This window comes from Silurus aristotelis (assembly GCF_946808225.1).
Source record: "Silurus aristotelis genome assembly, chromosome: 13".
NCBI classification, from domain to species: Eukaryota; Metazoa; Chordata; class Actinopteri; order Siluriformes; family Siluridae; genus Silurus; species Silurus aristotelis.
Window position 1 is genome coordinate 12286549 of NC_139586.1, and position 26883 is coordinate 12313431.

General features: G+C 40.1%; 1 protein-coding gene and 1 long non-coding RNA gene across 20 annotated transcripts in view; one reads left to right on the forward strand and one right to left on the reverse strand.

The window, feature by feature from the left end:
- The window catches only part of sox6 (SRY-box transcription factor 6), a 152278-nt gene that overhangs the window by 31288 nt on the left and 94107 nt on the right, over positions 1 to 26883 (reverse strand). For 11 of the 19 annotated variants that reach the window (XM_083558476.1, XM_083558474.1, XM_083558487.1 and 8 more), the window contains 2 exons: positions 12629 to 12752; positions 7580 to 7659 (listed from right to left, as the gene is read on the reverse strand). In XM_083558476.1, the coding sequence (XP_083414602.1) occupies positions 7580 to 7659; positions 12629 to 12752 (204 nt within the window). The remainder of the gene's footprint in view (positions 1 to 7579; positions 7660 to 12628; positions 12753 to 26883) is intronic. The other 8 variants (XM_083558472.1, XM_083558475.1, XM_083558473.1 and 5 more) reach the window with 1 other exon arrangement.
- On the forward strand, positions 7054 to 10891 carry LOC310735679. Its single transcript, XR_014536351.1, has 2 exons — positions 7054 to 9646; positions 9685 to 10891. It is a non-coding gene; the product is annotated as an uncharacterized lncRNA (long non-coding RNA).

Genomic DNA, 26883 nt, shown 5'->3' on the forward strand with positions numbered 1-26883 from the left:
CCAGGACACATCTAGTTTTGGATGAAGGGCAGTAGTAGGTCTGGGGCAGGGGCAGAAGGGGCCGATGGTAATGAGGGTCATGCTGAAAGTCAATGGTCAGATGAGAAAGGAGCAGCAGGCCGCCAGAATTGGCTTCATTCCTCTGGTGCACAACTCAACCCACAGAGAAAGATTAATTTTGACCACCATCAAATATACTGGAGTCTGGATTTGTGGCATGAGATATTTTACAAATGAGACAGAATGCATTATAAATATACAGAAAAAAAAGTCAATTAAAACACAAGTGACCTAAAAATTGGTCTGTAGAAAAAAGATCTACAATGATATCCCAGAAATTATTAAGAGTATAAATTCCATTAACATACTAACACCCTTGCTTAGTACCTGTGCATAGGGAGGAAGGTTTTGCTCTACAGGATCAATCATTCAAGCTCTTTCTTTATCAGGATGTCAAACATTTCCTTGTGGCTTCTCTATTAGATCCTACAGTATATGTATTCAGTGCATCATGTCATAGACAAAAGACTTGTGCCAAGTGGTTGTGCAGTGATGCTGAGTCATTGCACACATACAGTACAGTCCTGCAGTAGAGCAGAGAGCTATTACACTATGTGCTGATTCTGATAGCTCGAGGGACACTGGATGCTGACTTTCATTAAAGCCTGTGGAGAAATATCTTGATCCAGACCAGCAACTTAGGTAATACCTTTGTCCACTTGAGCATTAAATGATTCTCTGCTCTACAGCTTACTTAGACAGAGAGCAAGACTTGGGAAATTGAGCTTTTCAATACATTCACCTTACCTGCTTCCATCATTATACCTCCAGCAACACATACACACTCACACATTTAGACACACTTCTGCTCTCAAACCCATGGAATGCAAATGGCCAAGGGCTGGCCCAAGGTCAGCCTGTTAGCCTCTGGTAATTAAAAGCAACCCCTCTAGAGAGCAAAGAGGTTAAACGAGCAGCTGCACTCGCATTGCTTGCCACAACATTATCCATAGATTGCACCCTACTGCACCTACAACCTCCCCCAATCTCATTCGGCACTACTCGACACATTAAAACACTTCTATAGTACCAAAAAATGCTTTCACCTTTAAACCTCAAAGGGGCTTTACTTCAATATACAGCTTTCTCAACACGGAGGCAAGCAAAAATTTATAATATAGCACACGCATTTGGTATACATCATGCAGTTGCAGAGCTAGAGATTGTCATTGAAATTTCAGGTCAGGAAAACGCAAAGCTTATACAGTTATTGGGAAGTGGTTTTAGTCAAGCGCTCATGTGCTGAGGGCAACAGATTCGAATTTGTTAAAGCTCTGTGAAAGGATAGCTCTCTATTTCTTTAAGCTCTGTGACAGATGGTCTGAGATTTGTAGGATTTAGCAAATCTCCAGATAATAATAGATAATCAACACAAAAAGAGATTCTAATGTGTAAACTTGTCATGAAATTAACACTGGGTTTGGCTTAACTTGTTTAGCATTGTCTATGTAAGGAATAAAACAAATCAGGGTTTGTCAATGATGCAATGTGAAACTCCTAGCATATACAAAAAAATATTTTATTACACTTTTAGAATGTTAATTAGTATTTATTAAAGACTGTGTTTTTGAATTTAACTTATTTCCTTTCCTTAAAAAGTGCTTACACTGGAGACTCCCTCTAAAAATGTTAAATACATATTGTTATACAGGCCTCTTACTATCTGCCATTAATTCCCTGTGAATAAGCTGTTGCTATAAATAATAATAACATTTTAGAATAAATAATAATGTATTAGAATGAGTGTAAACTAGAGTGTAACTGCTAAATCTCATATTCTCTTATGTATTATTGAACATAAATAAAGGTTAATGCCTAAGTTATGGCTGTATGGCAGTGCCAGGGGTAGACCAGCAGGAACCCCCATGCTCATTTGCCACAAGGCTTGTTGAGGCTTGGTGCCCAGGGAATGAGGGGGAGGGAGACCCAGGCTGGCCCAGATGTCATGAGGAGAAGCGGCCGTGCTCTGGTGCACTGCGCCAGTGCTTTCCAGTATGGCCCAACATCTGTTTTATCTGCTGGCAACCAACCTGCTCCCACATCTCCCCTCCGGCTCAGCCCTTCTTCACTCTTCCACCCTTTCCCCCTCTCGCACTTCTTTTTATGCTTCTAATCGCTGCCCTGCTGGGTGACAATAGCCAAACTGTCTGATAAAGCTCAAACACCCATAGTTTACTTCCTTATTTATGTGTTTTCTTTTCTACACTTCATGTAGTTCTTTTTACTCCTATCTCTCCCTTTCCCTAAAAATGTTTTCCTGCATGTCTGTCCATCTGTCCTTTTTTCAACTACCCCATCTATCCAGATGCCCATCTTTCCATCCCATTACAGCCTCAGTGCTGGCCTCCCAGTGCCTCTCTGCTTCTGGCTAACTCTCTAGAGCGAAACACACACATTTCTTCTCCTCCTCAATAACCTAAACAGCTGTTCACTCTCATTTCTAGATCTCAAAATCAACAGTGCTTTACTCGCTGGCCATGGCAGCTGGCCTCAGCTCTTGCTTCGTATCCGGAACATGGAGACCTCAGCATCTAAACAAAAGATAACACCCGGTTTCCTCTTTTTCACCACTTCCTTTGGAACACATTAAAGAAAGAAAAAATCCACCCTGAGCAACCAGATTTATTCGGTAAATAAATTCATTCACCAACATTTCTGCATTGCCCACAATGCTGTTGGATTACCTACTGATAGCAGTGCTGTGGGATATAGTCCCTGCTACAGCCTCTAACTAATAATACTGTTATGCTGTTATGCTTTAGTCCTTTAGTCTCTCAAGTTCTCTGATCTCCTCTATAGACTCTTCTCAAAAAGGTCATCTTCTAATGATTCAAATTTCCTGCTAATACCACAGTCAATGCCTTTTTGCTCACCACCGCTGGAACCCACTCTTACCTGTTGACTTGAATTAGGAGATGAAGCAAATCTAATAGGAGCCATAAGAGATTCTTTTGCTCCTGCTGAAATAAATATTGTTTAAAGTTTCAGGAAAATGATTGTAAATCTACCCCTATATGTTATATGACCGTATACAAACAAAAAAAATAAAATAAAATAACAAGAAGCAGAGAGAAAGATGTCAGTTGACTTGTTTAGAGTCATGTTCTCTGTAATTCGCTAAAGGGAGGATGCAGATGTTCTGCTTTATCCAGTGATGCTTATTTTAAAACTACTTAAACCAAGAAGTCTGCTTCCAATGATAAAAAGCAGGCCTGTTGTGAGGGAAAAAAGAATACTTTGGATTTGTTTGGAACCCAGCAATAAACTTGAAAAAACAAGGCAGATACACGACATTGCTTTAAGGAAATTGTTTCTTTCACCTCAAGCAATTGAAGAAAGGTGATGTTGCACCCTGGCAAATTAAGTGCCAATCCAAAAGAGGCAAAAAATAAAATGCAATTCTTTTGTAGAATTAGGATAATTCCTTTTATGCCGCTCTACAAGTCGAACACAATATTCACCTCGGGGTGAAAGGTGTCAGTATTAATAAGGTAACAGACACTTTAGGACAGAGGCATTGTTTTGCTGCTCGAACCGGGCTCATCCCAAGCTCTGAGTGGGCCTTAATGAAGAGAGGCATTCGGCCTGGAGGAAAGGCTCGATCTGCTTTTCTCCAGTGACTTGCTGAGGAGCAATCTGTCAAAGAAGCATTGAGTGAAATTACTCTGTGTGTAGGGGCACGCAGTGACAGTCGCTTGTGTCTGTATGTGTCTGTATGTGTGTGTGTGTGTGTGTGTGTGTGTGTGTGTGTGTGTGTGTGTGTGTGTGTGTGTGTGTGTGTGTGTGTGTGTGTGTGAGTGTGCTTGACCAATGGAGAAAAGTGTATTGACAAGCCAATTACACCGAGGCCTCCCGGCCGCTTTCATTTCTGAATCTAAAGCCTTTGTTAGGTCTCACTAAGAAAAGAGAGAATGAGATCTTAATGTCTCACTCACATTCTGTTAGGATACGACAAGATTATAAGTGACATTAATCTTAAATTTACACTTGTTCACTTGTCACTTTTGTGTGTTTATTAAGTGCTATAGGTTTTTAGTTGCAATGAGAAATACAATTAGCTACATATAAATACTGCATTTCTTCCAATGCTAAACTATATCACAAACCTCCCTTTACACTAGCTATTATCAAAAAACATAAGGAAAATATTAACTAGCTGTACTAGCTATTTCTATGTACTAGAGTACCCAACGGATTCTGTTACTTCCTTCTCACTTAAAGTGGGAACTAATTGCAGGTAGAGAATAAAGTTGTAAGCAGGGATTCTGAATGAAAGTCAGAGGATAGGATTTATGCATCAGAGGATTTTCAGCATCATACATAATTTGTCTACAATGGTGTCGATCAATATAGGATGAAACAATTGACCACGTCATATCGTTACTTGTGCATGACTATAGAAAAGTTGCCCTTTCCTTCGTTGATAAATTTTTTTTTTGCTGGAATTAATTCCTTTCCAATCAACATTTTTTATTCTAGGATACATCTAAATCTAGCAAATTGTGGAAAATGATACCTTGCCAGACAGAGAAGCAGAAATATTCTGATTAGACAGGCCCATTGATCCAATGGTGTGATGGGTGGGCGTATCCCCTGGCACAGGAAGTAGGGTTCCTGCTTGTGAGGTCACATGCTCCAAATGGATCAGTGATGCATGACGACTGAATGCACACTGATACCACAATTACTGATAATCACACACACACATGCTCACACCTCATTAACAGCAACCTGGAGCAGGCAAGCTCAAATTTGACAGATTTAAATAGAAAGAATAACACTTCTTTGTTGGATCTTTATTATACTGTACTAGTGTAAGTGAAAGATATATATATATATATATATATATATATATATATATATATATATATATATATATATATATATATATATATATATATATATATATGATAATTATTATAATTATTTTTGTTTGTTTGTTTTTTTTCCCAACCATAAAACCGTGTGCTCGCGGCTGTTGACTGTTGAACAAGTCACACTTCCTTTCCTCACCCCACAAAATTATATCCTTTAAGTGCATCTGTCTGTTCTTCGCTCTTTCAAAGGACTGTTTGTCTGCCTCTTTTGTCCTCGCTTGATGTGTGACACGTACTGTATAACGCACATAGTGCTGTTTTCTCACAGACATTTCTGTATCTAAATTCAGCTCAGAGAATTGAGAGGCATTGAGAGGACGGATAACAATGTTTTCACCACAACAAGCATGAATTAAATCGTCTCTGTCGCTGGCTCAGTAACGGATATTATCACAATCTTAGTATTCCAATTTTCGAAGTGGAAAAGTGTGAATTTGATGAGCGAGGGTTACTATAAGGTACTTTTCTGCTTTTTTAAGCTCAGAAGTCACTGTGGATACAGCTATATTAATTGTTAGGCTGAACTAACTTATCATCAGCACCGAGGGTCATGTTGCTGCAAATTATAGCTTTATTTTGTTTAGCTCGTAAACTGCTGTGGTGTAAGATAAATAAAACCCCTAGGGATGCAGTTGAAATAAACTAACAGTAACAGTAACTTCTCTTTACCACACCACAAATACAGATCACGTTTTGATCACGTGACATTGCTTGATCAAGGATACCAATAACCAAATGTTTCACATCATTTGCAGTAAAAACTTTGTTAGTGTTTTAATTGAAAGTTGAGGGTGTATCTGATTTATGCCTATGGAAAGATTTTTTTTTTTTAGTTTAGCCTTAAGGAAAACTAAACGGTTGGCTAAGGTTAAGTCAGTGTCAAATATCTGGAATGTGTCGGTCTCTCAATCTCTCTTTTTCTTCTCTCTCTCTCTCTCTCTCTCTCTCTCTCTCTCTCTCTCTCTCTCTCTCTCTCTTCTCTCTCTCTCTCTCTCTCTCTCTCTCTCTCTCTCTCTCTCTCTCTCTCTCTCTCTCGTTTACTGTGCAGTCTAAAGATCGGTTTTTGACTTGTGTGGCTCAGGTTCAGCTTACTCCCAGGGTTAAACCCATTATCTGAATGAAGGAACAAGTGGAAAGCTTTGGAGATTGAGATATACGACGATCTAAGCTTTGAGCTGACCCATCATAACACTATAAATAGAGAGAACGCAGGCCTCAGGCCTACACTGTGGCACTGCTGCTTGCTCCAGAGCAAAACAAGCTCTCACACACACACACACACACACACACACACACACACACACACACACATACACTCACCCACACCCACACAAACAGACACACACACACACACACTTTCTCTTTCATGCTCTTTTAAAAGTCTGGAACCACCAGCACGCACACACACACACACACACACACACACACACACACACACACACACACACACACACACACACACACACACACTTCAACATGAATAGACTCATCCCACACCTTTCGTGCACTTGATTGTTCTTCACAGAGAAGCGTGATAGTGAAGGCCCAGCTGCTCGCATTGTTCTGACTTGCCAAGCCTCATTAATGCTGAGAGCGATAAGCTGCGAAGGACGAATAGTACTCCTCCTGCAGCAGCGAGAAGAAAAGGTATGTTCTCCCCTCGCTCTGCCTTTCCCTCCTCCCTCTGCCATTCTCAGCTTTGTTTTGCAACAATCCCTGCTATCAGGAAGCTTAATGTCTAATTGCTATCAACAGCTTTACAGTGGTTGTTGACAAAACAACAACTGTCTGGCAAAAAAAAAAAAAAAAAAAAAGAGATTGTGTAATTTTCGACAAGCTCGTTAGCTCGCCTAGTGTCTTTCCCTCACGCTCTTTTGTATTTGTTTACTTTTGTTTTAAAAGATGGGAGGAACTTAGTCTTGAGTTGAAGTGCTTTGTAGATTTTAATCCAGGTTTGAAACAACAGCATCTGGGACGATTTCCTCTAAAAGAGCGATTTTAAAAATTCCACTTTCATTCTGCACAACTATTTCAAGTATATTGATCAGAATGGGAAATAAAAAAATCTCTTTCAAGAAGGAATATGAATATAAAAAAATTATAATAATCACATAATGACTGATAAAAATATTTGCACTATTGTACTAACATTCCCAGCAGAGAAGCATGGCGGAAATTAGGATCGAACTTCATCCGACATCAGCTACCCTGAATAATCTATGACTTTTAATAAACTTTCATCTCGAGAACAATTCTAGAAAGAGTTATTGGTATATAGCTGTGATTATTTTTCAATAAACACAAACAGCAATTGTTTAATTTCCTTAGTGATGCTGTGATCAAGCTCTTCTAAAAGCTGTCCAGTTCTTAAACAATTACAGCATTGGAAGATTCACCTCAACCATCCATTTTCTTAAAACACTTATCATCCTAACTCCGAACTCCTGTGGGAAAACTATGGGTCTAGAAACGTAAAAAAAAAAGGCAGTGAACTGCAGATGGAAAGTGTTAAGTTGGTAGGGCTGAACCGGTGTGCGAGTAATTTAGCGCACGCTTGTTACTTAGCATACAGCTGGTTCTCCACTTGCTAAATGCCGAGGGCTTGGCTCGGTGCCACTACATTCTTTTGTGACTGTACATACCTGGAGCTGAAGAGGATTGAGTCCTGACGCGGCGGCAGCTGCCATTGTGGAAGGAATGAACTGCACCGGGTAGTTATCACCTGTTGAAGGAAAAGCACAGGGTGGTGGGTGGAGGTGGAGGTGGAGGGGGAGAACACACAATACGCACAGGTTGAGACAATGAACGGCTGAGGCAAGTGCCAACACAGTTCCTGTGGGCTTGCCTGCACCCAGCCTCGGCACCCAGCCCAAACATCTGCTCTCACAAAAGAGTCAGCTGGCTACAGACACGTGGGATTTACTCGAAAATGTCTTTCAATTTCAATCCTTCTTGTTACTTTTTTTATTTATTTTTCTTTTCTTCATAATTCCTCTCTCTCACTCACTTTGTCTTTCAGTCTTTCTGTTTCACAACTTTGTGTTCAGAATGGTTTGTGTTTGTTCGGTTGCTTCAGAATATCTGGTATTTTCTTTGTTACTTGTATACGGATTATGTCTTCTCAAGCACTTGACATGGCTTTAGGCATATTCCTCTATTGTTTCACATGCCACGGTGTGTTTTTCTTAGCATGAGTCCTGGTATGGTGGGAAAGAAATTTTCACACGAAGGTAAATGCAAAGCACAACATTAAAATCAAAGACACATATCCCAGTCAAGAGTATAGGTGTCTAAACCTGTGTATCATGTATTTAAAAAAGAAAAGTGAGTGTTAATTGTGCATGAAGTGTTTTGCTGGTGTACATAACTTCTTTCTCAAGCTTAATACAGTGGAGCAGTGGGCAGGATGCAGTCTGGCCAAGATTTGACTGAAGCGTGCCTATAGAAGGAAATTGGCTCTGGTTCAGACCTCACTTCTGCCTGTCACTTCTTCTCACTAACATATGGTGCCATTAAAGCCACAGGCATGGGGGTAAATGTATATACACTCGCCTTCGCTCACTCACTTTTCAATCTTGTCCAGCACAGCACATTGTGATACAGCGAGGAAATTCAATCCTGGCCTGTGGTCGAAGGAGAATAAAGCATGCAATTGAAGTGATTTCAAATAGTGCCATTAGAGGGGTAGAGTGGGCGTCATTACTGTCTGAGCTAGTGCTAGCTCACTTTCACTCTAGCCCTCTTTTTCTCTCCTTCATTTTCCCCAGGGTGGATGTCAAGGACCTGAGATGTCATGTGAGTCCCTGGCAGTTCGGGTGCCAGCTAAAGATGTGGAGCCAGAATTGGATGCTGAGAGATGTAGGGATTTTTGTGGGTGGCTGGTGGACACTCCAGTCACCTTGGCAAGCTGCCAGAATGCTGTATGTCTGTCTGTCTGTCTGTCTCGGAAAGGGAATCTAGTTTTGTATAACACTCCCTTCTTGTCTCCAAGTCATTTCTGTCACTCTTAGGCTACCACCTGGTCATGTGAGTGCCAAGATAATGCTCCAGAGCAGGGTTCCTTAGTGGGAGCTTATGATGTCACCCTGGGGGCTTAACTGGACACCTCTACCCACTGCAATTCTTAAGGACTGGAAAGGTTCAGTTCCAGCGTGCTGCCATAACAGCTTAACAACAGCGCAAGTAGGCCTAATGATATTAAGGGTAAAGCATGAGAGTAATACATGCTTTTCACATTTTAACTAGTGTACCCTTGCAATTTCCCTTTGATAACATCAAATCAAGTTTCCTTAAACTCCATCAAGCATAAAAGGAAAAACTCAAGTGTTCTTGCTTAATTCACAATAATCCACTGTCTTCCTTTTTGCAGAGGAGATTGTAAAAGGGGTCCAAGTTGAATAATGGTCTATAAAGGCAGTGCCGAAGAGCTGTGTTGAGGATTTTGTTTCAGTCAGGTATCACACCACAAATTCCAAGTCCATTTTGGGCTGCCAACTTGGCACAGGGCCTGGTTGGAGTGTATTACCCCCAGAGACAACCAGGGAACCACGAGTATGGCCTCCAAGAAGAGAAAGAGCTGCTGTGCTAATTAGATAGTCCTTCTGAACCTCAGTTCTCTCAGGGAGTTTTTGATTTTGCTAAAAAGGATTTATGATTGAGTTTACTCATGCTTATTTGTTTAGGGTAGGGTTCAGGGATTATGCATTTATGTAAGACAAGGGATGCATGATAATGATACCAGTATTAGTATCCATATATACCATGGAGAATCAATTAATGATCCACAAAAATGTAGAGTTTGAATTTCTAATGGTATGACCCTCTTGGTAGTCATGTTCCTCTTGCCTGCTGGGTCTCTCTTAGCCATTGTACCCTTGACACAATCTGAGGACTTCATGAGGAAAATCTGCATCTCTAACAGCAGTACAGGCTCACTCTTTATGTCTACACACAGCAGTGTCACCCCTGTTCTCCACTTGTCTCTAAAAGTAAAGGATGAGTAAAAATGCCCAGATCATTAGGCACAGTGTGAAAGAAAGTGAAGCACTGGAGTTTCACAGCTGGGTTGGATCTCATCAGCACGTCATCATCGCTGGACCTTTGCTGAGACCTCGATGCTGGGCTGGATTCTCCTCATATGGTGCACCAGAAGCACCAGCGGGAGTTTTGCATCAGCCTCATATGATCACATTATCCTGTTGTGAGCCATGTTGGGCATTAATGATGTGGGTCACTTTTTAGACTTTTCCACTTTGTACTGCTTTATAAACTTATGAATAATGCAGGTGCTCTGTGCACACAAACAATTTTATTATAGCGTCTGTTTTTTGTAGTTAAAAAAATAATAATAGTCTTGTCAAATATATTAAAAAATCAAACAGGGAAAAGAATCCCCCCAGGCTCTTTGTTCAACCTGTCATGCCTCTTTAGTTTCAAAATAGCTGACTTTCTTTTTCATCGCTCACCTTTATAGTTAATTTATTAGATGGTTTACCCCACCTTATAATATTCTGCCTTTCACCTGCTGTCTACTGATCCTTTTATCCCAACTCTGATCTCTTTACTGTAATTTTTTTCTCTTTTGATGTAATGCTTACAACAAATGTTTTTTCAAATTTAGTGCAGGCCAAATAAGATGTAGCCCTATGATGGCCAGCCTGCTCTGACAAAAATTTATATTTCTTCCATTTTTTTATTCTTCCATATGAACTTATTCCCTCTTGGTTCTTAATTTCCATTTCCATTGTATCCTCCAGGTCCATGGATATATCTATAGACAACTCAGCAAGGGGATAAAAACAGGGAAATTATCTTTTCTAAGAATTGTACTAGTCCCACTGGCTAAATAGTCAATAGACAACAGAAGAAGAGAGAGAGAGAGAGAGAGAGAGAGAGAGAGAGAGAGAGAGAGAGAGAGAGAGAGAGAGAGAGAGAGAGAGAGAGAGAGAGAGAGAGAGAGAGATGAAACAATATGGGACAGACCTTTGACTCGCTGAACACATGAACTCATCATGACAGGATTTAGCTTTTTTTATTACACAAAGCAAAATTACACAAAGTGATAGAGAACAATGAGGGTTTGGGTGGAGGGTTAGTGGCCTGGCATGAAGTCAGTCTGCATGTTGTAGCAATTTCCTGCAAATTTGTTTTCAGATTTGGAATGCTTGCGTGAGGAGCAATTCTCTTTTTCACAAAAGGTGAAGGAGAACGTGCCAGGACAGGTAGTAGATGCAAAGCTCCCAGAGGCTGTACACCCTACAGGGGAAACAGTACACTTGAGAGCAGGTTACCATTTGCTATGCACTAAATTAAATCAATGAGGGCTCACAGAACTTTTGGCCTGTGCAAAATAAAATAAAATTATACCAAACTTCTCCAGTGTGCCTCCTCATAACAATTAAGTTCAACGATTTAGATCGAGGCTGAATCTACATTCATCTATGGACAGTTTAAGGTGCTTTTAATATGGATAGCAGATTCCTGGAGCGTGAAATAGAGATACACTGATTACATTCCAGCCCGCATAGATACTGAATGCATTATTTTCTGGGCCTGTGTCCCTTTTCTGGTGTGTTGATGGAAAACCTATGTTTGCAGGGAGGCAAATATATTCATAAACTATATATGATTATCAAAGGGGCTTCATAGGAATTCCAAGTTCATTACTGGTCATTCCATGTCTGTGATTTGTCAGTGAAATTACTCCTTTTTTTGGATGACCTCAGAAAAATTCTGGCCACAATCCATCCAACATCATCTATTAGCAAACCGTAAACAGTATCCTGACTGGTTGCATCACTGTCTGGCATGGCAGATGCTTTTGTTTCTACTGCAAGGCTCTCCAGAGAGGGGTGAGAACAGGGACAAACATCACAGACTACAAATTCACAGCCTTAAAGGACATCCACCGGTCATGATGCCCAAACAAGGATTACCAAATTACAACATGAGTACACACTAATTTCCCTGGCTGCCATCTGGCAGGTTGCAGTGGTGCATCCATTACTAACATGCAGTTTGTACCTTTGGTACATTTTTTGCTATGTTTTTCTTAAGAATTTATTATATAAAGTGATGGTCCAAGGGTGGTCATTTTGGGTCCATCTAGGTATGGGGTAAAAGTAGGCCAAATCATGTGCAAAGAAACAGATGGACTACAATTAGTGCTTGTACAGATACAAAGTGTCCCGTGTGGTATGTGATCAAATGGCTATTTAGTGTTGCTTAAAAGTGTTTTACCTCTAAGTAAGTAGATAAAAGAGATTCTGTTAACCTTGAAAAGGAATTAAACATAGTCCCAGTGAGTGGACTAATGTTCTTTTGTAGACACCAATTACTCCTTGTGGCCGATATTTTCACCATTAAAATGCAGCTCAAAAAGTTTAAGTGCATCTTCACTGAGTGAGCAAAGCAAACAAACAATAAAAATACAGTATACTTTAAGTCTGCATAAAGTATAAAGAAATTGTACCCTTTTTTCTTTTAATCTGTTGGCAAAAATGTTTTTTTGTAGTCATAACTAATTTTTTTCTGTAATAAATATAAATGAGTAACTAAATATCTGTAATAAACTCTGTTTGATCTCAACAGAAATTTAAGAACAGTTTTTGTTAACAATTATGCACAGACACAGTTATAATGCTGCACAGGGAAAGACAATAAAGAGACAGATGATGAAAGGAAGCCCATACCTGGCTTGTAGGACATGCCTGGGGGGAAAAGGAAGCCCTGCTGGGCGGCGGCGGCGGCAGCCAGAGTGCGCTGGTCGTGTGGAAAAATGGGGATCATGAGAGGAGGCATGTGACCCTGGACCTGCTGAACACAGAGAGAAAAGAGATCACACGAAAGCCTAACACCGTTTGACAGCCGACAGAACCCCCTACCTTGTTCTCCACCACAGCCTTACAATACTTCCACCTAATACCCGCCAGTCAGATAGAAGAACTTGGACATAGACACATGTGCACACACACACACACACACACACACACACACACACACACACACACACACACACACACACACACACACATATGTATACAGCCAAAGAAGATAAAGAGGTTAAACAGCTTTGGCTTCATGTCTTTCCTTTTATCTGCTTAAGTAGTAAAGGCCAGATTCATGCTTAAATTCTCCTATTTTCTACATATAGAGGGAGTGTTGGATTTTTTCTGTTCTTTTATAGACCAGAGTTTACTCGTAAAGTGTTAAGGTTTAGTGTGGGAAACTGGGAGACTTAGTGTACCTTGAGGGGGATGACAAACTGTCACAACTGTAACTTCCTAAAGCAAAAACAGTCTTCGAAGACCCATAATTGAGATTCTCTTCAGACTAAAGCGTACCCTTAGGACGAGGTCGTTCACATCCGGAAGACTGGAAAAGACCCTGGCAGATATATCAGGCTCATTGTATAATATTGAAAAATCATTTATATAGACATTAAAAGTGAAGGTATTCCCATAAAAAAAAACAAAAAAAAAAAAAAAAACAGCTGCACTTTAGCACTGAACCTGGAAATCCCTGAAGCTCCTATCCTGTTTGAGGTATTTCATTTTCAATGGGACACAACACTGGCCAATTAACCATCAAGATGTCTTCTCTATTCTGTTATTAACCTTCAACATCTTCATCCTCGACGTTCCACTAACCTGCCATCACATTCTACATCAGGATCCATGAAGAGAATTGTGTGTGTGTGTGTGTGTGTGTGTGTGTGTGTGTGTGTGTGTGTGTGTGTGTGTGTGTGTGTGTGTGTGTGTTTGTGTGTGTGTTTGTGTGTGTGTGTATACATAACTTTTTATTAATGTCCCATGCGGGACATCGATTGAGAGGAAAAACAGAACCATGCAAAGTGAGACAAAGAGAAAGAAAGTATGTTTTGGGAACAAGCCACAGCAGCTTAGAAACCCATATGTTTGTAGAGCATTTGCTGGACCCAATCTAGCTGTCATCCCCTACTTCCTGAATATGCATGATAAGCTGCAGTCCTGCTACTGTGGGCCTGCGAGACTTAACGCCCAGCCGGGCAGGCCCACCTCGGGGGGGATCCAACTGGAGAACGAGGTTAATAAAGGTCGGCCCCACCAAAATAAACACGTTACGGAGCGTTTCGCCGTTGAAGTCTCTTTAAAATCAACTCGTAATAAAAATGCGTCTGGGTGCAATTACTGCCGCAGCATTGGGGCATGAAATCAACCTGCTCTGTGCCACCGTTATGTCTGAAAAAGAAATCTGGTATCCATTCTAGCTGAGGTCTACATGTGATAGCCACTAAACTATTGCTTTCCTCCAGCATCTAACGCTAAAGCTTAGTATGTAAATGTCATTCCCCATTTCCCCACTCCTCGTTTCCCTGTCCCTTGGTGCTTAACAAGTGTTGAGATTGATCCAGAGAATATGATTTCTACTAAGCACAAACATAAGTAAATAAAATACACTTTTCGGTTTGCTTTTAAACTCTGGAAGTACAAATTTATCATTAAGCTGGAGTTAGATACCTGTTAGTAAGATGGTTTTCTGGTTCATCAGGTGCAAAAAATGACTTTTTTCCTTTATTAAAAATGTGCTGAGTGAGAAAGGAAAGAGAAACAGGTCGCTGTAAACGACCTCACAAGCCGGTGTTAATCGACAAAATTTTTTACGCAGGTGTTCACTATAAGTGCAAAATGTTTTGCTCTTTCAAATACGGTACACATGATGTGCGTGTTAGATTCCCTCCTGCAGCTTCCTGTCGAACATTATTAAGGCTGAAGGCACACATAATCAGCTATATCTTTATTCCTATCGCTGTCAAATTGGAAAAAAGAAAATTCAACAAAACATCTGCTCTCAAAGTGGAACGAACATGCAACTATTCACCAACGTGTCATCTCACGTCCAGCGACTTGAAAAGTCAACTTTCGACAGAGAAATACTTGATTCTTAAAACAACAACCTATTTCCATTTACAAAGATTTGAATACAAAAATCTATGGGACAGTTTTACATTCTAAAATATACACAGTTTAATCGGAAAAGAATCAGAAAAAAGGAATGACAGCAGGGGGAAACATAGACGGATAAAAACAGAGAATAAACCGCCCTCTATTTGATCGCTTGTGATTTCCAGTAATGAGGTCTTTACATTAAACTTTAATTTACACAAGGCACATCAGTGAGTGGCAAATCAAATCAGGGGCTTCAAAATAGGGGGCTATTAGAGGAGGTTAGCTTTGAGGGTTGTCAATTAATGAATGGCGGCCGAGCTGAGCAGACAATGCTGGTATAGATTTAAAGATTATCGTTGGCAATTTGCTTTGACTGTTGATAGACAGAGAATGGAATTAAGTGCCTGCACTCAGACAGGCTGATTTTGATAAATTGCATATCGCGTCACATTTAGAGAGTTTCTTATTATATCTGAATCTGTCTGTGTCACTTTGCTCTTTGTGCGTTTCATCTTTTCCTCCTGACTGCTTCCTGTCTTGCTCGAAAAACAGCCTCCTCGCAGTGGACCGCTGAAGACACTTGCTTCACTATTTGCACTGTTTGATTGTAGCAGGATTGAGCAGATGTAAGAGACGGGTGAAACACGCTCCCATCGTAACTCTGTTCCCGATTTTCCGCCCATCCCGAAGTGCCGGGTTCTTGCCATCTGCCCACAAAGCTTCATTAAAGATACATGAAGGGAGCCCTCGCTGCGACTTATGAGGAACAGGTGCTATTGTTTGTCCCTGAAGAGGATGTAACTCGCACTAGTTGGGAAAGAACATCTGTGGCAATCATTCCAGATAAAGACGGGAGTCGTGTGGACTGGGAAGAAAGAAATGTGTAATAGAATTGTAGCTTTATCTTAAACTACAGTATGAATGGATATAATATTAATAGGTGCTTGGAAAAATAGGACTAGGTTTCTACAATCCATTAATTTAGAATGAATAATATAAAGTCTTTCCTTGGCTTTAGTCTCTCATCTGCATCTTACTAATATAATCCTATGATTTCCTGCTGTAAAAAAATGACTCAACATCTCCTAACCAATCAGAATCCAGAATTCAACAGCACCGCATAGACAGCGATAGACAATGATATAGTTTCATATATTTGTGCTCTATACCATAGGTTGAACAACCAGAAAAATCATGTGGCATGGAGCAGAAAAAAAGCTTTGAGTAAATAGGAAGGTATGGATTAATCAATGTTGTTAGTGAAACTGTTGACATCAGCACTTAGGTTCAGTAATGGTTTACAACAGAGGCTAATCCTAAGGTCAGGAAACATGGGTCAAGCCAGTTATACTGTTGAGGCAGATTGTGTACATGGAGGCAAAATAGCATTTTATTTTTGTGAACTGATATACAATCTGTAAGATGTTTATGCGGAGGATTGTCCATACATTATATTGTGTGTGTGTGTGTGTGTGTGTGTGTGTGTGTGTGTGTGTGTGTGTGTGTGTGTGTATATGTGTGTATATGTGTGTGTATATGTGTGTGTGTGTGTGTGTGTGTGTGTGTGTGTGTGTGTGTGTGTGTATACTCTGCAAATAATTTCTAAGCCAATCTCTGTGCTCTGTCAGCATCCATGCTCAAGTCAGACTCAGGGGACGTCCCCCTTCAGCACCAGTTGCCCTAAAATCATGCTCTTCCTGCACTCTTTCTGTATCAAAAATGGAGACAGGGTCTTCAATGGCCATGCTGGTGGTGATGGTTGTGGAGGTGGTGGTGAGGGGGATGAGTTGTTTTAACATGCCTTTAAAATGCTTTTCAAATTTGACAAGATAAGATAAAGGGTGGGGAGGAGAGCCTTTTCCCACTCCATCCCGCTCTCCCGCTTTCACTTTTATCTTCTTTGAGTCGTCGCTGTTAAAAATGATGAACACACCCACGTGTGCTCCGATGCCACTTGTGAAACATGTGTGCTGAAAGAATTGCCACTAAAAGTGAATGAAAGGAGATCAAGACTGTCTGAGAGATGTGATATGCAACAGCACTACTTCTTCTAAAGAAAAAAAAAAAACTGAATTTCTAGTTGGAAAGAACAGGGATTCCAGTGCTACTGTACACATAGATATTTTACGTGTTCCTCCCTGAGGGGCTTGGAGCTGCCTGAGCCTGAACATCTGAAATGCAAATCCTCCTAAGAGATGTGTTTTGAAAAGGCGAATGAATGCCAGTGGAGTTGGCAACCTGAGCTTAATGCATGGGGCGAACGGCAGCAGCGGGAACACGGCCTCCGCTACCATATACGTGCGCTCGGCAGAGAACATTCTGAAGGCTCACCAGGATAGAGAGAGAAAACCAATTCATAAAATAACCTCAGAGATCCCCGAGCACATATTAGCCTCACGTCACAGGTCATTCATCAGTTAAAGTCATACTTCAACATTTTATTACGTACCACATCTGTAGTGTGCGTGTGTGTCTGATTACCACAGACGATCATTTAAACCAGAACAGTAATCTGGTTTACTCAAACTCATATACAATGGAAGTCTGAGGGCAGATTTTGAAGTCTGTCCATTAATATATCTTTCTGTAGAATCAATCCTTGCAGAGCAAGAATGTATTTTTCGAAGTAAGAGCGTACTTTTGCTAAAAACTCCCATGTGCCGTATAGACACCACAAATAAAAACCTTTAGGAAAGTATGAAGCAAATGAAACCACTATTTTTTTTTTTTAAATGTTGGATAAAATTTCAGGAGAACAGCTTTCTCTCATTCGGGTCTCATCTGGATGCCTTTATTCCTCCAACAGAATGAATGCAGGCTCAATTTGTGTTTTACAGTGATGTAATTTAAACAGTGACTCTGATTTGAACATTGTCACTTAGATGTCCATTATAAGTAAGCTTACACACACACACACACACACACACACACACACACACAAACAGAGAGAGCCGTTATCAATGTGGCAGGTATTCTGTGGAGCCGCTGACTGCTGTTTCAGTCCCTGATGGCAATCGGGGCATGTGGATCGATACGGCTGAGTGGGACTTTGATCCCTCGACGCAGGGCCGGAATTAAGCTCGGTTTTCCGCCTCCTTGCCGCCAACTAGTCGGCATTGTTCTCTCCTGCACTACAGGAGCCCCCCTTCCCGGTCCACGGACACAGCTCTGGGTTTAACAACAAAGCAGCTTTGTGTGGCACAAACACAAACCCTTTCCTCAAGCCTCAAGCCCACCGCCATCTTTAAGACTTTATCGACTTCTAAAGTATTTTTGGACTGACAGGTAAAAGATTAGCATTTACAAGAGCTGAGCACACTTACAATCCCAATCCGGCTCGGCCTGCATTTGCACAAACACTGAGAGTGAGTGGGTGTGGTTGTGTGTGTGTGTGTGTGTGTGTGGGGGGGGATTGATTTTGTATGTGTGTTGCACCACAGGCCAGTGCACAAAAGCTTGGACTGACAGCGACTAATGTGTCATGTGTCCCGTGGTCAGTGCATGGGTGTGTTTGTGTTTGTGCGTGTGTGTAAAAAGCACAGGGGTTAGATGCACAGAAACCAGACACCACCCTGCTCTCGGCCAGAGTGAAGGAATAACCAATAGACGTCTTCTTGTTCCACTAATTCCTTACACAGTAAAACAAGCTCTCTTGGAAATGAGCCATTCCAATATATCTATATTAAGTCCAAGGGCTGGTAATAAGAAGCTTGGCCCCCGTTCCCCCTTTCTCCGATTTGACTTTCTCTCTCAAACCAGGGGCTGAGAACAACCATAACAAGTCCTAGGACCAGAGCAAATTCTATTTTCTTATCATAATTCAGGAATTCTTCAGAAGGAAGAAAAAAAAATTGCTGCTTCTTTCTGGTGATTAGAAAATGAGTAAAAGAGTAATTTGGGACAATCCAAGTACATAAAACATGGAGGAGAAGTAGAATGTGTGTTTTGAAATGCGTACTTAAGGCGATTTCTGGTATCACTGCTCAAAGAAGCCGAAATGTAATTTTATCTTTGTAAATATTGAAGCCAATTAGGTTTGTACTGCATATAAAATATCAAAGATGAGCCTAAGGCTCCGTCCTCTAACTGCTTTGTGCTGAGCGCAGAGAGCTACCACACTAACACACCCTACTTCCTTCATAGTTTTTTAAGCTATTTGCTTTCCCTCCTGTAAAATTTTGCAAATTCATATCACTCGCTACATTCCTTCCTTTTAACTGCAGATCAGTTCGCCATCTTTGCCAGAATGTTTTTCTTTTTTTATCCAGATTTAGAAACAGAATAAAATAAAGAAGGCAGCATTTGGATAACATGCGGTCATAAAATTACAGCGGAGAAACCCATGAGGATTCATTCAAAAGGCATAGGTAATGAGGGAATGAGAGACCAGACAAAAAAATACAAAATACAAAAGTAAGTCAGGGTCTAAATCATAATACCTATAAATGAATAAAAATCCATTCTAAATCCATGAAATGGCATGAAAATAAATATTATTAAATTTACATGCTTAGAAACAATGCCGTATCCCACGTAAGACATGACAAATGTAAAAAAATATTTAATAAAAAAAATAAATTATTTAGAAACAAATAAGAATTTATGACTGACCATAAAAATTTGGTTAACTAAAGATGAAATATATAAAAAAAAAAAAAAAAAAAAAAAGGAACCATCTTTTATTCACAATATAAAAAAATGAATTCTGGATTCTGATTGGTCAGGAGGTGTTGACATTTTTTGCAAATCACAGGTTTATATTAACACTTGCTCTAATAGTTTCCATAGTAACAGCTGGTTTACAGGCATTTGGATAGCAGGTGCTCCGATACTGAAAACCTTTCTATAAGGGAAATGTATTTAACATTAATGGAAGGAGTCTCCAGTGTCAAAGACAGTCGGATGTTCTCTGAAATTTGCAGGACAGACTTTCATTTTTGTTATTGCTCTTTATTTCCCCAACCATATATTAGGCATAATTTCGTTCTGCAAATAATTTTATCACCTGTTTTTTTTTTTAAAGCATGTTACAGTATAGTAGTTTTTGACAACCCTATATTTTCTGGCCATCTGTTCTTCAAATCCCGATTTCGCAAACCACACATATCAGTTTGTTCATTGAAACATTGTCCAGGCGTCCTCTGAGCTTTTAGGAGCCTAATGAACAAACGATCTTGCGTTCTAAGGCAGGAGTCGAGGGGGAAGATGTGGAACCGGGCCACACGATAATCTAATAAAGGAACCGCACAGAGAACGGAGAGAATCGCTTCCTCTTTCTTCCTCTTCTTCCTGTGGTCCAATGGGGGGGATTGGGGGGGTGGGGGATTCGGTGGGGTTGCGCCTAGAGTCTGAGCCAGTGGCTTCACAATTGCCTCCAAGCAGCTGGGGCCTCTGCAAGAACAACAGAGGCTGTTCTGTTGTCCAGCAGAAAGCTGAGATTGTTGAGCTCGAGACTTTATTGCAGGCACATGAGCACAGCCGCGACCCGAAAAAAATGCACTCGAATGTCATGCGCACACCCAGTGACGAGGTCGGAATAATTATGATTTTTAAAAAAATCTAAGGGGGGAAAGAAGACAATTCATCGTCTATGAAAATCGAACGAAGGACAAAACGGGCCATTCATTGTGTTCAGAGAGGGAATGCTAAGACTCTGGGCTGCCCCTGTCCAAAAAACAAAGCAGCCCTTTTTTGTGCCGTGAGGCGCAGGGGCTGAATGCTTTGCTTTGCCACCCTAGCCCTAAGAAAACACGGGCCCCTTTTCTAAACCGCCGGCTGGACACACACAGTAGAGACTATTAATGCCTCCCTCCCTTACTTTTTTTCCAAATCTGTGTGTGTGTGTGCCCCCACTACGGCTGCTGAAGGGGCTGTGTTAAAAAGCCAATGCAAAGACAAAACAGTTTGCTCAACATTAACTGAGAAAACAGAGCAAGGGAAACTGAGGAAACCGAGTCCACTTGACACTACACGATCTGTTCGCTGCCAGATATTTTTCAAGCGCTCGCTTGCTTTTTAGAAAAAAAAAGGCAGGTGGTCGCCTTAAACCCCAAACAGTCTGTGCTTTATAGCTCTTCCGGACCTAACCTACAGCTTTATCAGTCCTGCGCTCGTGAGGCATTGCCATTACGTTTGATGATTTTGCTGCATTTGTTCGTCTGCTTCAGCTAAAGAAATTTCTGAGGCATACGTTACCAGAAAATCCTTCATGTAACTCGTCCAGGCGATGCCACCTACACCCAGGTGTGACTTCTCACGTCTCAACTGTTCATGTGACAGCCTTGACAAAGCGGCGAGCACCTTCATTAGCGCAGCTGAGCTGCTGAGGTGTCGGGACACAATGCTGCGCTGTTAATTACGACAATGCGCAAGAAATCCTGCAGAATTACACACAATTACATCTGTTTACTAATGTGCAGGGTGACGGCATGAACCAGAGATTCTGCCGGTACCCTAAAAATGATTATTTTCCTCTAACTGTATGTCCCTCAGTGTATCATTCCTCTTCCACTACAGTTATGGTTATATTTCATGCAATTAAAAAATTTACCTATACAAATATATTCATTTTGTAGTCATTTTGTAGTACTTTTGTGATGCTGAATTCTGGATTCTAATTGGACAGAGGGTGTTGATTAATTTTCTACAACTGCAGCCCTGACAATAGTGCAGGTTTAAACAAATGCACTCTAATGCTTTTTTTCTGGGCAGTTTACTAATAAACATGCATTATGACTAATCTGAGATGAGACACCAATGAAAAGAGTCTCCAGTGTATATGCTATATAACAGTAACACAGGTCACGCTGGACCTTTTTCAGGCATCTTCGGGACAGACGTTTACTAGTTTTTTATTTATTTATTTATTTATTTATTTATTTATTTATTTATTTATTTATTTATGCCCTTATACCAGATGCCCTTATACAGAGCTACTTACAGTTATTTCTTTCATACAACTGAGTAGTTGAAAGTTAAGGCCCCAGCAGTGGCTGCTTGATGGTGGGGGATTTTAACTTACAAACTTTTGATCAGAACACCTTAACCACTGAGCTACCTTCCCAAAGAAAAGTGACAAGAAAGGTCAAACTGGCAAAAATAAACCTGTTAAATATAACTTTAAATGGATGAAAAAAAACTATGTCAGAGGAATAAAACACTCAGGTGACATTCTGTTGCTGGAAAATGATCACATTTGGAGTGGTAAATTTGTAGATGCACCACTAGCTCTTCTCGAATGCTGGGTCAGTATTTATACTCTCAATGTTAGAAGTTGTTTAAACGACATTAACAGTTCTGCTTCCATCCACTTAGCTTAATTTCAAACCCATCACAGCTCTTTGCTGAGGTTGTAGCTTATTAGGCCCATTTTTGTGCGTCATTAAGTTTTAACACGGGGTCTGCGAAAGCTTTATTGTTCTGATTGCGCATGACTTTATTTAACGTCAGCATTTATTCTGCTTCCTGACAAGAAGTCACATTTCATAACTAATTAAATTGATCCTCAACTCAATCCACCCCCCCTATACAACCTCTCCAACCAAGCACACTAAATGGAATTATTTGTATCCAAGTGTCAATATATTAAATCAAAGGGGGCTAATGAGTCAGGTCACCGCTTTCTTTTATCTCCGCTCTCGCGTGCTGGGATCTTCATCAGCTAAAGCCTCTCTCTAAATGGAGGATGAGGCTAGTTCAGGCTCCATCGCACTGGGCTCAAGCCAAGTGCATTTGATGAGACTGTTATGGCTCTAATCCTGCTAGGGAAAAAAAAAGCTAGCGTAGTGCACTTTGAAAAAAAAAACACAGAACACAGAGCAAAAAAGCAATCTTGTTCTCTTGCACACACATTCCCACACTCATTTCCTTCCTTATTACGCTCTATTTGCCTGACAGACAATGCTAATTGGCAACACATTCTTGTTCGGAGCGGCTTGTTTTTTCGGCATTGTCAACGCGTGAATAGGGACTTTAGCATAAGAGATCACAAGAGCACTGGGAGACAACAGAAAACATCTAACAAGAGGCAAATTAGGAGTGTTATCTCTGTTCAATTAGCCACCCCTATATTTATCTAGGGGAAAAAAAACAGTGGGAAGGAAAAGAAAATTATTTGGCGCTAGGTTGTACAAGGCTGGCCGAAAGTGAGAGTGTGAGCATAATGAAATACTGCATTTAATCGTCGTTCACTGAATTAAAAAAATAAAAATTGCTCAGAGCTAAAGACAAAGCTGCGCTAATTGGCTTCATTTAGATCGTCTGAATAATAGGATAGCGATATGATTGTTAAGTGAAGCAATCCACAGTTTATATATATATATATATATATATATATATATATATATATATATATATATATATATATATATATATATATAGCACTAAGCATAAAGACAAGGAGCTAATCGCCATTTACCTGATGAACAATGTGTGATTGTGTGACCCCTGTCAGGAGCCTTGTTTCCCGCCAGGACAGAAATAGTGAAAAGAAAAAGCACACTATCCTTTTCTCTCAGGAAAAGATACACGTATGAGGGCCACAAAGGCCTGGGTGTTTAATTAGGCGGCTCTTTGGGGCTGAGGTGGACAGAGCTTCTCTTTATTAAACTCCCTCAGTGAATTCTCTCACTGGGCTGCAACACACTGTGTGTGTATATGTGTGTGTATGCATGCATGTGAGAAACAGAGAAAGAAAGAAGGGGAAATGCTTACTGAGAATGCACTCTGGTTAAAAAAAGAATAACTGACTTCAAACAAACCTCTTTAAAATATCTAAGTTCCATACAAAGAGCTACGAGCACATTCATAATGTTATAAAGAGTTCAAGACACATGACAAGGCACAAGAGTTGGTCACTTAAAAATATTCCTAACAATTTTTCTAACAGTTGGATTAAATCCAAGCTAATGAGCAATAAACATTTGACTTAGAGCAGTTAATAACAGGCATAAAGCCACAAAGAATATGTAGCACAAATTATTGTTAAAAAACTCTATCTCAGATCAAAATGAAATGCAGCTTTAGTACATTTACCTCACATCAATCAAATTTCTGTGCATCAGTCACTAAATGCCTTGGGATATATTTAGTTTGAGAAAACGGTTGCTACTATAGATGAACTGATTAGCACCAGGCTAGCTACAGCTAGTTCATGTGCATGTTCATGGAGCTGATTTTATAAGAAGCTAGCTACATGAATTATTATCATGGATCAAGCCTGGATCATTGTGTGTTTGTTTTGCGTTGGAAAAACACAATAGTTTTTTATAGAGGCTGATCATGAGGAACAACAACCAGATAAGAGCTGACATTTGCACCTTGCATCATATAGGCACATTTTGTCTAGCTAGCATTTACATTTAAATTTCATAGTATCACCTGATATTGCATGCTAGTAAGAGAGCATTGTTTATAAATTAGTAAAGAAGTAAAATGTTTTACAATGTAAGAACTCAGTTGAATATCTCATATATTTATTTTTTCTTGAGTGTTGAGTGCAGAAATGTGTCTCTGATTAACCCTTCAGTCTGACCCCTGCTCTGACTTCCTGTCCCTCTTTCACGATTAAACCGTTCTCTCAGGGCTAGCCTCCCTGTGGGCCTGGGGAAATGGCACACATATGAGAGAGATCAACCTTACACCGACACGCACACACACGCACACACAGACATATGCCTATCAGCTCACAGGAACAAAGCCATGTCCTGAAGGCCCTCGACTCCAACTGGCCCCTCTGTCTGTTAACAATACTCATACAGACAGAAGTAAATGTACACACACACTGACACACACTCTCTCTCTCACACACACACAGAGCACATAGGTCTGCCGAGATTCTCTTTATTTTTATTGCAGTCTGTCTGGCACCGGCGTGGAGGTGGTTAGTTCTGTATAATTAAAAAGAATCTTTTATCCAGGGGGCCTTGTGCGTGCACCTATTATCATTTAACCCTTTGGAGGCCCCCTGCTGCTCCCCCACACTGTTTTGAACCACATGAGAGGAAAGCATTTCCCACTTTGAAGTCAGCACTGACAACAATTTGTGCAAAACGCTACACTCCATGGCACTTGGGCAGAAGGGACAGAGACATGGAAATGGCAATGGAACAAACCGTTTCTGTGACCTCATCTTTTTCACGTCAAGATATTTGCCGTGCTCAAAGTGGTGTGTGTGGGGAGGGCCTTTGGGATTATGAAATCAAAACAAAAATCACACCCATTTCATGAAAAAACGTGTGAACCTTGCATTACAGTAAGTGAAAAAAACTGAACATGCGAAATCATGAGAAAAATAGTCTGTCTAAAACATCATATTTACTTGATTTTTTGTTTGTCTTTTAAATCTTTTTATTAATTATTATTTATCATTATTATTTATAGCTTGCATAAACATCCTTTAACTATTGATCTTCAATGGCATTTTTATTTGTTCACTTTTTTTTATGTATTTACCTTTTTTTATATATATATATATATATATATATATATATATATATATATATATATATATATATATATATATATATATAATTGCTTCATTCTGTGTAAAGTATTTGAATACTTAGAAAGACTTTCCTCTTCAGGAGTCGAGCAGAGGTGTGTTTAAAACATGAGATCTGAACAAATGGCGTCAATGTGCACAATTGAGAGCGACGTGATCGGCCATCACCCTGTGTGTGTGTGTGTGTGTGTGTGTGTGTGTGTGTGTGTGTGTGTGTGTGTGTGTGTGTGTGTGTGTGTGTGTGTGTGTGTGAGTGTGAGTGAGAGAGAGACAGGTGCTATGATGTGAGATTCAAGGCTAAAGCTCATGAAGATAAGGTCCAGCTCACAATGTCTGTGATATCCTCCTACTTCTGTACTAAGGGGGCGTGCGTGTGTATATATATATATATATATATATATATATATATATATATATATATATATATATATATATATATATATATATATATATTTATTTATTTGTGTGTGTGTGTGTGTGTGTGTGTGTGTGTGTGTGTGTGTGTGTGTGTGTGTGTGTGTGAGACCACGCTCTTTGTGCACGTGTCGCCTTGCCTTGAATCTCATCGTACCAGCCCCAGCGTGCAGGAATGTCTGGCTCTGTGCCAGTCAGAGACTCCGGGCCTGAAGTCTAAATCAACCTGAGACTAAAGCAGCTGGGAAAAGCAGCTGCACACACACACACACAAACACACATACACACACACACACACACACATACTACATTCTCACATAGACCTATAGCACCTGAACCGCATCTCATTATAGCAACAAGAACTAGTACATTTAGAATTGCATTTCTAATCATTGTTAAGGCTTTTAAGGCCAGAAAAGTCTGGTGTCCCAAAACTTTTGTCCACATAGTATATATGTCTATATAGTACACTATATAAATATGTATGTATAGAAAATATTAAAAATTATACTTACACAAATTGAACTTCTTTTTATTAAAGTTTAATCACAGAATTGTAGGAACACGTGTTTGTGCAGTGACGCCTTATTAAGTCATTTCATAGCCTGCTGCTCAGGTGGCATCCAGCCTTTCAGTCCTCTATAATTACTGCAGAGCTTTACTCCAAATTGGATTTAGGACTTGACCACGTCACTGATATACAGGCAAATAAAAAATATATGTATTAAAGTCATAACTCATGAAGATTGGTAACATTCATGACAAGTCAAACGGATCGTTTTGAATTGCAGCTCGGAATCAAATGCTTGTGTTCAATTGTTCCAGTCGATCTACGATGTGATGCCAGTCAAAGTCTGAATAAAATGTTTGAGTTTAAATAAATAAACAAATAAAATAAATTCAGTGGAGTGAGGGGTGGGAAGAAAAACACGGATTTTCTGATAATGCCATGTAATCCCAACACAAACAATAGTTTTCTTTCTTTCTTTCTTTCTTTCTTTCTTTCTTTCTTTCTTTCTTTCTTTCTTTCTTTCACTGGCTCATCAAACAATTAGATTTAGATTGGTGGATAATTGGATCATTTCTGTTTACCAAATGTGCAATG